General features: G+C 40.1%; 1 protein-coding gene across 2 annotated transcripts; it reads right to left on the bottom strand.

Annotated features, from left to right (window-relative positions):
• Positions 1–488: 488 nt before the first annotated feature.
• ap1s1 (adaptor related protein complex 1 subunit sigma 1) lies at positions 489–11,636 on the bottom strand. 2 transcript variants are annotated; one of them, XM_085255079.1, is made up of 6 exons: positions 11,439–11,636; positions 10,390–10,532; positions 9,014–9,192; positions 5,970–6,078; positions 4,713–4,850; positions 489–4,275 (listed from the first exon to the last, which is right to left on the bottom strand). In XM_085255079.1, the coding sequence occupies exons 3-6, from the start codon at positions 9,190–9,192 to the stop codon at positions 4,228–4,230; spliced, it is 474 nt and encodes a 157-aa protein (XP_085111205.1). In that variant the 5' UTR covers positions 10,390–10,532; positions 11,439–11,636; the 3' UTR covers positions 489–4,227. The 2 variants fall into 2 exon arrangements, with proteins under 2 accessions (XP_085111205.1, XP_085111197.1); XM_085255071.1 differs by lacking the exon at positions 10,390–10,532.
• Between the last annotated feature and the right edge of the window lie 1,787 nt (positions 11,637–13,423).

The following is a 13,423-nucleotide window of genomic DNA, read 5'->3' on the forward strand; positions in this document are numbered from 1 at the left end:
TGGGAAAAATGAGTGAAAAAAGTAAACTAAGCAGCACTTGGCTGCATTTTAAATAATACTGAAGACTGCTGAGTGCAGAATCTATCAAACTAGGAGCTGGCTAAAGTGACACCAGATTTTATTTTCAGCCATTTGCCATTATGGAGGACAAAAGGTTTCAAACTTGTCCAGGCCTTAAAGCTGATGTGTGCTCTCACATATAGTAATAAATGCATAAAAAATAAGGCTTTTCTGAAAACAATGAATAGAAAAGTCTCACAGGCCAGAATACATGCTTCAAGCCATTTATAATTCTTACCCTGTTTGATCTGTTGCTCACCACAAACAAGCACAAGAAAAATTTGTTACCCTAAACTTTAGTTGCATAAGTTTTACAGCTTTCCCCACTGATAAAAACGCTTCATACTACACAAAATAATTAAGCAAAAACAACTGAATGAAAAAACAACTAAACGTATATCAAAAAAAATGGAGTCTGAGCAATGAGCTACCAGAACTTTACACATTTATTTCTTACACTGAAAACCAAAGAGTCATGCTGACAGATTTGTCACAGCAGCTTTTTCTTTACCATCTAGAAACAGTTCAGAATCAGAATCAGCATACTTTATTAATCCCTAAGGAAATTATGTAAATATGTAACTTCTTTACAGTGACGTTGAGTTTCACTAGTCCAGCCCCTTAAGATCAACATTTGCTGTAGATCCTGGTGGTGTGGATCAGTGAACCAGTGTCTCCTTCACTCCTGGCATACAGCTTGATATCATCCGTGTAGAGGAGGTGGCTAATAATTGCTTAAGTCCTTGGCCAGCCTGTTTGATGATCTGGCTGACGGGGGTTCAGGCCTATGCAGAACAGTAGTGTGGGGCAGAACATCTCCTTGGTAAATCCTGCACTTGAAGCTGACCTCTAGTGTTCGCCAAATCCCCATCAAATTCCTTATGGTCCTGTCTTGTACAGTCAGAGGAATCCCAGGATCCATGAGTGAGGCACTGAGTCATAGGCTTTCTTATGGTCAATCAAGGGAGTGCACAGGTTGGTCAGTCTTGTCTTACAGTCTCTGGTAACTGCTCAACCAGTAGCAGGTTTTCACCACTCTCACCACCCCAACATAGCACACTGGAACCTTCAACAGTTTTAGTAAATCCTTTTGTAACCAATGCCATCAGTATATTTTGTAACAAGCTTGCGAAGCTCTTGACAGAGCACACTGGTTTTACACAACATGAGATGTTCCTTGTGTGACACCTTTTTATAGGCCATCAGTTGGGACTTGAGAATTAGCTGATATTAATCTGCACCTGGCGGCAGGAATGCTTTCTAATTACAGAGGGAGTCTGACAAGAGCCAAATTGTGATAGCTAGACCACTGGATCAGCACATTTCCAAAACTGCAGCTCTTATGGAGTGTTCTCAGTCTGCAGTAGTCAAAAGTGGTTGAAAAGGACTAGCGATGAACCAGTGACAGGGTCATGAGCGGCCAAGGCTCACCAGTTCATCTGAGGAGCAATGGCTGGCCCGTGTGGCTGGTCCAACAGACAAGGTACTGTAGGCTTAAACTGCCCCCAAAATATTGGTTCTGAAAGGTTACTGAAAAACAGTGCATTGCATTTTGTTGGGTATGGAACTACATAACAGCAGAACAATATGGGTGCTCATGACCCATCCACCACCAAAAACACCAACAATGGGCACTTGAGCATCAGAACTTAAATGCCTTAATGCAACTGCTGTTGTGATTTGGTGCCATTTAATTGAAATGGAACTGAATTGACCGTGGTGCCATGGAAGAAGGTAGCCTGGTCTGGGAATCATGCTTTCTGGGAATGGCCAGGTTCTGCTGGGGAACCTTGAGTCCTGTCATTCATGTGGATGTTACTTTGACATGTACAGCCAACCAAAGCCTTGTTGTAGACCATGTACATCCTTTCACTGAAATTGTAATCCCTGATGGCTGTGGCCTATTTGAGCAGGATAACCCTCGCTGCCACAAAGCAAAAATGTTTCAAGAATGGTGTGAGGAGCTATCTGTTTCTAACGCCTTGGTGCAAGGTGTGTGTGTGTGTGTGTAAACTGTAATCGTTTTAGCAGTTTATCTATTAAGAAGTAGGGATGGGTATCGTTTAGGTTTTATCTGATACAAGTACCAAACCGGTACTTTTGAAACGGTGCCGGTGCTTAAACGGTGCTCAAACCGGTGCTTAAAGAATGGAGAACACAAAATTGGTCCAAAAACCTCTCATGTTTAGCTGTTTTCCACTTTTTCTTTGGTCATTTTAGCCTTTTTGGCCAGGGTGAAGGGAGTACCTGTCATCAAACAAGAAGACAGCTGCATGTAACTACGACGGTGTTTGCTAGTTCATCTTACATGCATTAATGTAATAACGTGGTTAGCCTACTCAACGTAAATTACACACGAACAACATTAAGCTACTCACGCAGAGAAGAGGAACGGCAGAGATGTGCACGGTGTGAGGTCTCGCAGCAAGCTATCAAATACGGCGCTTTTCTCGGCTTTTAAAAAAACGCTATGCGTCGCCAGGTGTTTCATCAGATTCGAGGTGTTACCTCCTTTGCACAGTATCAGCTTAAAGCACTTGTTGCAGGCTGCTGAGTTTTAATCTTTTGCTGTGAAGTACAGCCAGACTTTTGACCGCTTCGCCTTGGGCATTTTTAATCTGTAGCTCTGCTCTAAAAGAATGTACGTACCTGGGCCCGCCTACTACGCTCGCAAAGGTAAAATGATTGGCTGGAATCCAAAGTGCATGACATCTCAGGAAAAAAAAAAAAAAAAAAAAAGCACCGAAATAAAGCACCGAAATGTGCGCTGCTTTTCGGTCTGGTTACTACCATTTATGTCAGAACCGATACCGGTACCCATCCCTATTAAGAAGTCTATTATCCTGGAATTTTGTCAGGGGTATCAGCCTGGAAATTTTTCAACTTGTTCAACTGATTTTGAATGACCCGTTCCATTACTGCCCACTGCTCATTCAGCAAAAGTCTGTTTTTCACACAGATGTCACACTGAAAACAAAACTTTGTAAAACATTTACAGAACAATAAAATATAGTTAAGCTAGATAATTCTATCTGCCTTGTAATTTCACCCCAGGCCAAACAAGTAACCACTGCACACAGCATGTCCCTTCTATAACTTTCAACTCTGACCTTTACCTGTGTTCCTTCTCATTCTAAGTTGCACTTTTCTTAAACTGCATATGACATTTCCACCTCATCAGGATACAGTACATATTAATGGTTCAAATGTAAATAAGATCCTTTTTTTTTAGTTCTGATGCCATTCTAAAATGTCTTTGGTTTATTCTTCACTATCAGTTTATCAAAGTTGTGCAATGAAAGATGGGCCAATAACAAGGAATATTCATACAATCTAAAAATATTAAACACCTGAAATAAACGTGATATATTCACACACCAATTGATTACCTAGTACAAGAACAATTTGAGTGGAGCCAGAAAATTAAAATGTCTAATTCTTGTAATTGTTTTGTTTTTAATTTCTTCACTGTTTTATGTAGCGCCTGCATTTCTTAACATGGTGTAAATATACTGTACAAGGCAGGAACACAAGCCATCATACGAGCGAATGGATTATCTAAATAACAGAATGACATTAAATGTTGTTAAATGTATGTATAAATTAAGTGTTTTTTCCCCAACTTACCATCGTCAATGCTTTAAAATTCACTAGTAGCACTTGTAGTGACATTAAATATTTATTACAGTCTTACTACTCAAGTGAGCCCATAGTCAGTACCTGACAAAGCTTCATGACATAATGTGCCTGCTCAACCAGTTTTTGTATCATAGCCCAGTCACACTGCAAAATCACAATACTGTGATAAACATTCAGCAAAATGTTACTTTGCTGAAGTGTATATAACCCACAGTGGTAAACACTGTGGGTTATTTTCTTAGCTGGACTCTGCCTTACTCCTTAAAAAGAATATAAACACACAACTCTGGCAGCCACATAGAAGTGACCTCCCCACCCACACACACGCACACTATCACCCACCCACCCAGAGCTAAAGGGCCTGGCACTGCAAGGTTCTTCCACTAACTGAGTCTCTCCCCCAGTTAAACAGTGTATATCAGTCCCCATTCACATATACATAGTACCAGTACTGTCAAGTTGATGCATGTTCTACCCTACACTGACCCACCCCCTGCCTTCTATATTCTCCCATAACGCTGCTGTGGGCTATGCCAAGCCCATCTCCTCCAGTACACTTCTCGGTGATTCGTCCTCCTGAAAAGATAAACAAATGGAAGACGCAACTTAAATTACAGACAACAAATTGTTCCATTCACATTGCATGGAGCTGTCACCTCTCACAGGCATACGTAGAAAGATGACCGTATGCCATTTATATTAGTATTACTGTATTATATGCAAAAAAAATGCAACAGTTAGGGCTAGCTGACTCAGAGTGCAGGCAGAGAGGAAACTTACACAAAACTGTTTTTTCACCGACCAGGGAGGAACAAAAACGACACAAATTTACATATGCAGAGTGTACAAACTGCACAACTCCAAACTGAAGTTAGTCTGGTGATCATTAACACAACAAAATGTGTCCCACAGTCAGTCCATGACTTGTGACTGACTTTTCAGTGATAACTCACAGGTCACTAACTTTAACGCATCGTCCTCTTGAGTCATGTCAACTCTGAAGCCCAGCTTACCTCCTGCAGTAGGTCAGCTTGTTCAATGGCTTTGAGGACACTCTTTTTAGATGTGTCCTGAATCTCTCCTCCCATCAGGAACTCGTCTAAAATGAAGTAGGCCTTCTCAAAATTAAAGATGATGTCCAGCTCACATACCTACACATACACAAAACGCCACTCTTTACCATGCCAGGGAAAGTCTCAGAATGGTCTTTCAACTTTTCCCTTTTGAGAATTCAAACAAAATTATGTTTGAATTCATTGTGAGTACATTTTAACAAGTAGACATTTATCTTTCTGACAATAATAATTTTAGAAAACGTATACAAAATGATTCAAAGAGTGACTGCATGTATTATAGGAGTACATTTTTACTTAAACCAACTAAGGATAAGTTGCTGTACTAAGAATTATTGTCACCCCTGGACAAAATGTCAAACGAAATGTCAAACGATCACTGCGGCATCAATGAGTTAAACTGTCTAAATGCTTTCATCTTTAATAAAATGATCAGTGTTGCAACTTTACCAGGTGTAACAATTAAGTTTAACATCCAAGCATCCATGAAAACAGCATTTATTAAATTCAGCAGTTAGAAGTTAGCAGGAAGTTAGCTTGCTAGTTTCCATGTAAATATACCATGCTCTGAGAGATTTCAGAAAGAAAAAAAATCAAACTTACAGCACTGCTGTCACTTAAATGAGGACAGAAAAACTAAACCGAACTGACCTTTGTAGGGTTACTGAAGTTGGGCTAGCTGGAATATAATGGTTTGCTACATGCTGGCTAGCTACAGAGCTATAGTTAGCATGATATAAAAACATTAGCACAGTGAAGCTGGAGGATGAAATATAAGTTTTTCCTGTTCCTGTTTCCATGTTAAGTTCCTGATCTTCAGCTTCATGTTCCCATTCCAATCTTTATTTGCCTCAGAGTGATTCTTTTCTGACTCATTCAAATTTTTGGTGTCTGAGCAGCTGGGTTGTAGTTACATGGTAAGGTTTTAAAACTGAGCTTTAAAAAGTGTTGCAGATGAATCATAGTAATGAAAACCCAGACAGGTCGACAGTGATCATGGACTATTTTTAGGGGCTTGTTCTGATTAAACAGAACAAGATGCAAAGCATTAAAACATGCCAAAAACACAACAGCCTTAAAAAACGCAGAGTAGTTTGGACCCGGAAGCAGGATTCATATGCCGTCAACTAGTCTCTTCCTTCAAAGTAATTCACATGCAAATCAGAAAAATCACATTAAGATGCACATATGACTTACACTGCCAAAATATTTATCCAGCAACTCTACGAAACGGTGTATAACTTCGAGTGTGATCAGCTCATTGTCTTGCTCTTCAATGGCACAACAGAAATAAAGGCTGGCATACCTGCAAGACAATATACACAGAAGTAGAAACAACTTTAAAATCCTACATTGCCTTGTTCTCAAGTTATCGCATTCACTAGATTTGCAGAAAACGTAACCTCTGACCTTTATGTTAAGGCCACTGAGATTGAAACTCAAACATATTAAGTGGATTCACCTATGGTATCAATTTGAAAACCCAATGTCGCCTCGTTCTCAAGTTAACAAAAACCACCAAGGCCGCAGACTGCCTGCTGTGAGATCCAGTTAAGACTTTCTGCCTCAAAATTCATCACAGATTTTAAAAAAGAAAGAAAGACGAAGAACAACAACAACAACAACAACAGAAATGTACATACAGTCGAAGTATGACAGTTTACCATACCTGTGTAGGGCTGCCAGACAGAGCAAGCGTGCAGAGTTCTTTCCGTCCAATAACCTGTGTTTGGGTGCTGACCTATGAAGTAGCATCTGTGTTTTAATCAGTCACTTATCCCCCTGATCTTGTTGACTTGCCTGATTTTGTAATTTGTCCAAGGTAAGTGGGCTAAATGATTAAATCCTTAATTCTGCTTTCTGTTTTAAATGCATTGTTTGCCTAGTTGTGTTGTAACCTCCAAGTTGTGCTTGCGTTTTGGTTATTAACACATCAATATCTCATTATTATATCAATATCCCAAAGGTGTTCTATTGAATTAATATCTGGTGACAGTGGGGGCGATGTGAGTATACATATGTATTTGGAACAGCCATGGATTGAACCACCAACCTTCTGATTAGCGCACAATGTGCTATACCTGCTGAGCTACAACAACCCTTATCAGATAGAAGAAGTCTTCTTCTCTGAAATGAACAAGTTATTTTTGCCCAGAGACCCACTGCTCCCTGCATATTTTCTCCTTTTCAGAACTTTCCCTTTAATTTCTAAAGAGGGTTGTTAGAAAATAGATCACCAATTTGTGAAACACTCAGAATAGCGTGCGTCAGAGCAACATCCATGCCACATTCAGTCACCTGAATTACATTTCTTCCCCATTCTGAGGTGCTGACCATGTCTACATAAATGCATGGACTGGGTTGCTGCAATGTCAGTGGCTGATTAGACATTCAACAAGTAGTTAAAAAGTTGTACCTAACAAAGGTATACCTAACCTATCTATAGACTTGGAGTACTGTGTTAAGCCACCCATCCTTTCTTTATATTTTGCTTCCACTGAGCCAGACTCTTAATTTTTTGTAATTTTTATTCAAAACTTTTACCTGGACATTGTTAGGGCTGTTTTTGTTTTTGTTGTGCATCTGCACCTTATTGTTGTCAATGCCTACGCATGGGACAGTGTGAAACGTAATTTCAATTCCTTTGTATGGCAAGTACATTTGAAGAAATTGACAAATAAAAGTATTCTATTCTAATTGTAGTTCACTGCCCAGACTGTCCTGTATTTACGAATCACTTTTGTTTTTTTGATTGATGAAATCTCCATAGTAGATAGTGAAAAACAGGAACTTTCCTGTCAATTAAATGTTTATGCTGGTGTAGCATGAATGGCTGTAGATGAAGTCTTTATCAACAGAAAAGATTGTTAGAAATTATTATTAAAAAAAAATAAAAATACAGTTAAAAGTCCAAAAATGTATGCCCTCCGTCACATGTTCCAAAGACTCCAGTGGGCTGAATTGGTGTCTTTGCTGGATTGATTCTGCTCCCCTGGTCTTATGTTTAGCACCACTGATTTAGTGCAGTGTTAGACTATACTTGTAGAGGGGATGCGTTCTTTAGTGATGGTCAAGGGTGGTTCTGTGCCACATAAGATGGTTGTTGTTTTATGCAACAAAGTCTCAGGGACAATGCTTCTTTGGTCTAATTTCCTTCCCTTCGCCTCAGCTGAACTTGTCCGGTCTGTAAAATCTCAAGTATGCCTTCCAAAGCTCTGATGCAGAAAAGCAAATGTTCTAAGGCTTGTTGTGTCAACATTGGACTCAGCCATTAACTCTGCTAGGTGTGGCAAAGCCAGCTGATGTGGCTGGCCATAGTGGGAAGTAGGAGAGGCCACTGTGTCACTATATTAGTTACTATAGTGTGAAATGTGTAGGCTTCTTCAAATTTCAAATGACTCATAAAAATCTAATAATGTAACATTCAACAGAAAGACCTGATGCATCTTCTAAACCAAGTTGTTTTCCTTGGGTACAGCTGGTTTAAGTCCTTAAGATGTGTTTCTCTGACCAGGGAAGTCAAGGGAAGCAGGCCAGTAGTAACTTGACCTGATGCTAAGAGCTCCTGGCAGTTAAGGCAATGCAAATCCAGCCCATGGCCCTGGTGATCAGGGCCACCCATATTCCTCCACTGATCACCGGATGTATGAGGCCATGGTTAGGTTCTCTGTAGTTAGAGCTCAAAGGCAGTAGTTCACCTAATTTGCCAAAGCAGACTTATAGTTCATCTACGTGTTCCACCAGTGGGGGCTGGGCTGGCAGTGAAAGACCATGTACCACTGTGGTGGACGTGGGCCTATCGTCCCCATCTATATGAAAGCAGCTTCTCTTTCCAACAGACATTAATTTTAATGAAATACTCAAATACAGACAAATATGTAGTTTTCCTTCCTGCTGTTTCTTTCTTGGAGACGAAGCACTGCCACATCTCATCCTTTTTACATGTTTAATACTGTGTTACTAACATTTCTTTTAAAAATTTCTAAACAATAAAGGCTACTGCCTAAATGTATAAAAGCACTAGTGCATTTCTTTAGTTTCTTGATAATTAGTGATAAATCAACAGCAGTTCATAGCACGAGTTAGCTACAAAAGAAAATGAAACTGTAAATATCTACTCTAGAAACAACTGTCAGTAACGTTAAAATGAGAAAAGATGAAAATAGTGTAAAGAAAGCACCACAAGAAGCATGTGATGATGTGATGAGTACAAAATGCAGGACTGCCCATGGCACTTTTACCTTTTATAGACAATCTTGAGGTCGCGCCATTCTAGAAAACTGCACATCTTTGGTTTGCGAGCCAACACTATCTGCATCAGCTCCCTGACCATCTTCTTCTTGTCACGCTCAGCTGTGGCTGTGTACCACTTCTGCAGTCGCAGCTTGCCCTGCCGGCTGAACAGCAGCATGAAGCGCATCTACATGCAAAAACAGAACAGCCCCCAAAAAGACAGTACAGCATATATGAGAACATGTATTCAATGTATAGGTACATGTCAATACATAAATGTAAATTTGAATTACTGGCCCAGTAAAGGAACCTTTCCTGTTAACTGCATTCTTGTGCCCAATTATGAGTCGCTTCATCACAGTTTTTTATCATTTGCTCTTTTTGTAAACATTATTATCAAGTCTGACATCATTAACAATTTCTGTGTTCAAATGCTCTTTCAACTCCCAAAAGCAAAGAAATACAGGGACGTCATTAAGAGTTAAATATGGTCAAAACTATTTCAGCTCCAATAAAATAATCAGTGCGGCTGCTCAAGTGTTGCACCATTATGATAAAGAGGATAAATAGGAGGGCCCCATATTAATAGAGGCAGATGCCATCATATGGTAGGAATCAATGGTATGGTATCAACGTTTTGCAATGTGGTCTGGATTACTTGCTTAGAAAAGGTTCAGGTTCAAAGTTTAATATACAGTGAAATCTGAAGTCAGCCCAAGAGAATCACATCCTTGGTGACAAATAAACCTCAGTGTGCACTGTGAGTCTTTAGAAATTAAACCATGTCAACAGTGCACATCTTTTAGAGCACGCGGCGGCTCCTGTCTGCTCAAATAACAAAGAACTGCACCATGTTTGAAATCCAGCAGAATAGATGCTTGGACTGAGATGTGCTGCACTCAAAAATCAACTCTGACATTTTGTGAGACTTTAACTTGTGGTAAACATTTCAGTAGACATATACTGCAAAAAAAGAGAATAGCATGCCAAATTGTTTTCTCAAATCACAATAAAAAAAATAAAAAAAAAGGTCTAATCTCCACTTGGTGTCTATATTAGATCATCATCCCATATCTACTTGGTCCAAGGGAGTGTCACAATGAAACACATAGGGAGTTAAGCCAGCATTATAAAATAGCCATTTTAAAATGATTTTATGTTACAGTGATCCAGTCAAACCTACCAAAAAAACATAAATAAAACAACCTCATGGCTTTCTGTAATAGGTTATTTAAATTCCAGTCTACTTATCCCACACCCTCCAAATCCCTCAGTTGTTAATGCAATATCTCTCTGATACGTCCCAAGTACACTACTGAAAACTGGCAGTTCAAAAGTAGAAGGTGAACAAAGTGGAGCATTTAGCAGTTGAAGAGTCAGTTACCTTTTTCAGGTGCTGGAAGACCAAATTAGGACTAAAACCAAAATTAATAATGGATTTGGTCACTAAAGACTTGCACTAGGATGACAATCTTTAAATATTCTTTGTGAAGTCAGCTGGGATAGGCTTCAGCACCCCCCGCGACCCTGAAAAGGATAAGCAGAAGCAAATGGATGGATGGATGGAATGGATATGAAAGTCTATAATAACATAATGGCCATGACAAATTTACATTGCGATTGTATGTGGCGAGTGTTTCATCATCCTATGCTGTTTCCCCACTGGTAAAGGAAAGGGAGGAACTGACATCAAATGGCTATAATATTTTGGTTTGATATTACCTACACACATAGACGTCTTATACTGCATTTAAAGCAAACCCATATACATAACACTTCAATCACATAATGAAACCACTGGTATAAACTTAAGCTGTAATGTGTATTACAGCTATTTTAAAACTTTGCAGATTTGGCAATACTAATGCCCCGTATCACTTACTAATTATGTTTACTTACATGTGCCTGTTACCAGTCTACAGTCTATTTGGCAGGGACGAGTGTGGGAGCTATGGCAGGTAATATTAACATCACCAGTGTCAGTCACATCATTCGGCCACGCAGAGTTTCAAAAACAACTGCGCTGAGGTTAAGCAGAAAGTTAGCCACATAATGAAACCTATTACTTTATGTTGTAACCCTAGGCTGGCAGAAAGTAGGAAGCACGGCATCACCTCCGTTGCTGACGATAACTAAAACCTACAGATAAACTAATTACCTGCAACAAGGGCAGGCACACTAGTTTGTCCCGTATCTGTCATGCTAAAGTCTGACTAACATCACACAGATCACAAGCTGCACGAAAGCTATATACAGCGTAAGAAGCATGAAGCATGTTTCTTATGCTGGCCTGTTAGCTTGCAAGGCTATGCTGACAGAAGCCAGGTGTAGTTACCGCAGGTGGTGACTTCCTGGAGTCATACACCTTGATAGCATTAGCGTAGCATACTCTCCACGTACACTTTTCCAGGCAGGTGAGACGTAATAACTTACCATTCTGTGGGGTTTTTAACGTTTGTGTCACGTTACAAACGGACTGTACTCCCTCGTTGCCCACTCAGACGTACACCCGAACTAATGCCGAAAGTTCATTCCCGTGTGAGGTGCTCAACTACTGCGCTTGTAATAAGCGCAAACCCTTCCCCGACCGTTGCTTCTGCCAAAGCACTTCCACATCCGAGGAGCATGCGCACTCCGGCACGTCTAACGTGACGTTTATGATTTCGTCTCACTTCCGGAGGGTTCGAATGATCTTAAAGTGTATGAAGTGTAGTGTTACATCCTCACCGTGTGTAACTGCGGACACTGAGTCCCTGGTAAAGAAAAAAAGAGAGTCTCCGTAGCGGTAGGATTTTCCATCATCATCATTCATTAAACACCGAAAACCCAGGTTTCTCTTCAGCATTGAAGCCACGCTCACAAAAAGTCAGAGCTCTGCTGAGTCAAGCATTCCTTTAACTTCATTGATTAAAAAATAAATAAATGAAATTTTATCTATTGAAGAACAAATACTCAAAGCCATAGACACATCATTATTTTAAGCTACTTTAAATGTCATTTATATTTATTTAGACTCTTTCACTTCAGCTAATCTAAATCTGAAATAACTTTAGTAATCGCTTCCTCCAGGTCATCAACGTGTCCATTAGACCTCATTACCCATTCCTGCTCAAACTATTACAATTAGTAAATGCTTTAATCTTAAATATGATCATCTATCTCTATTAATAGGCTATGTGCAATTAAGGTGGCAATCATTAAACTATTACTTAAAAAGCAGTAACCTGACCCAGCTGTCTTATGTAATTATTGACCACTCTCCAGCATTCCTTTTATCTCAAAAATTCTTGAAAGAGTTAAACAGCTAACCGATCATCTGCAGAGGAATGAAAAGAGTTTCAGTCAGGTTTCAGAGTTCATCACAGCACAGAAACGGCTTTAGTGAAGGTTACAGATCCTTTCCTCTGGCCTCTGACAGTGGACTCATCTCTGTGCTTGTTCTGCAAGACCTCAGTCCATCGTTGATACTGTTGACCACAGTATGTTATTACAGAGATTAGGACTTGCCATAGGTTTTAAAGTATGGCACTGTAGGGCTTTGCATGATATCTGTCTGATAGACTCCGTTTTTTTGTTTTTTTTTAAATAATAATGATGGATTGGATTTATATAGCACTTTCCAAGGTACCCAAAGCGCTTTACAATGCCATTATTCATTCACTCTCACATTCATACACTGGTGGAGGAAGCTACAGTTGTAGCTACAGCTGCCCTGGGGCAGACTGACAGAAGCGAGGCTGCCATATCGCGCCATCGGCCCCTCTGGCCAACACCAGTAGGTGGTAGGGTAAAGTGTCTTGCCCAAGGACACAACGACCAGGACAGAGAGCCCAGGGATCAAACCGGCGACCCTCCGGTTACAGATACGCTTCCCAACCCCCTGAGCCACGGTCGCCCTGTTTTTCATGTAAACGGAGAGTCCTCTTTACACACTAAGTTTAATTATCCAGTCTTTAAGTGATGACAGGATGAACCCTGCTTCTGGGTCAAAACTACTCTGCGTTTAATAAGGCTGTTGTGTTTTTAAAATGTTGAAATCTTTTTCTATTTATTCTGAACTTCAGCACCCCTAAAAAGCGGGGTGGCTTTTTAGGGACTTGTGCTCAGTTGGTAGAGCAGGTCAGATACTAACCGGAAGGTTGGTGGTTCGAGCCCAGGCTCCTCCTCTCAGTGATGCCGCAGTGTTCGTTTGAGTTTGGGACCTGAAGCGGAGTTTGGACCCCAAAACAGCTAATGATGTCAGACTTAAAGACCGGATTGAGTTCCACATGGTTCTGTGCTAGGACCAATTCTGTTTACATTATACAAGCTTTCAGTAGTATCATTTGAAGTCACAGTATAGATTTTCCTCGCTAGCAGATGACACAACATGGTGTCTAACCAGATACTTAGTATCTAAATATGATGGGACGCAGAGT

This window comes from Mchenga conophoros, linkage group LG3, assembly GCF_057382185.1.
Source record: "Mchenga conophoros isolate Kocher_MC1m ecotype Shallow Benthic linkage group LG3, M_conophoros_male_GT1.1, whole genome shotgun sequence".
In the NCBI taxonomy this organism is placed as follows: Eukaryota; Metazoa; Chordata; class Actinopteri; order Cichliformes; family Cichlidae; genus Mchenga; species Mchenga conophoros.

Excerpts from the sequence above, each read along its gene's own strand:
- ap1s1 (XM_085255071.1), bottom strand. Across the intron at positions 6,079-9,013 it reads CTCAAGATTGTCTATAAAAG|GTATGCCAGCCTTTATTTCT; the intron begins GTAAAAGTGCCA and ends ATTGTCTTGCAG. Across the intron at positions 4,851-5,969 it reads TGGATAAATATTTTGGCAGT|GTATGTGAGCTGGACATCAT; the intron begins GTAAGTCATATG and ends GTGTATGTGTAG.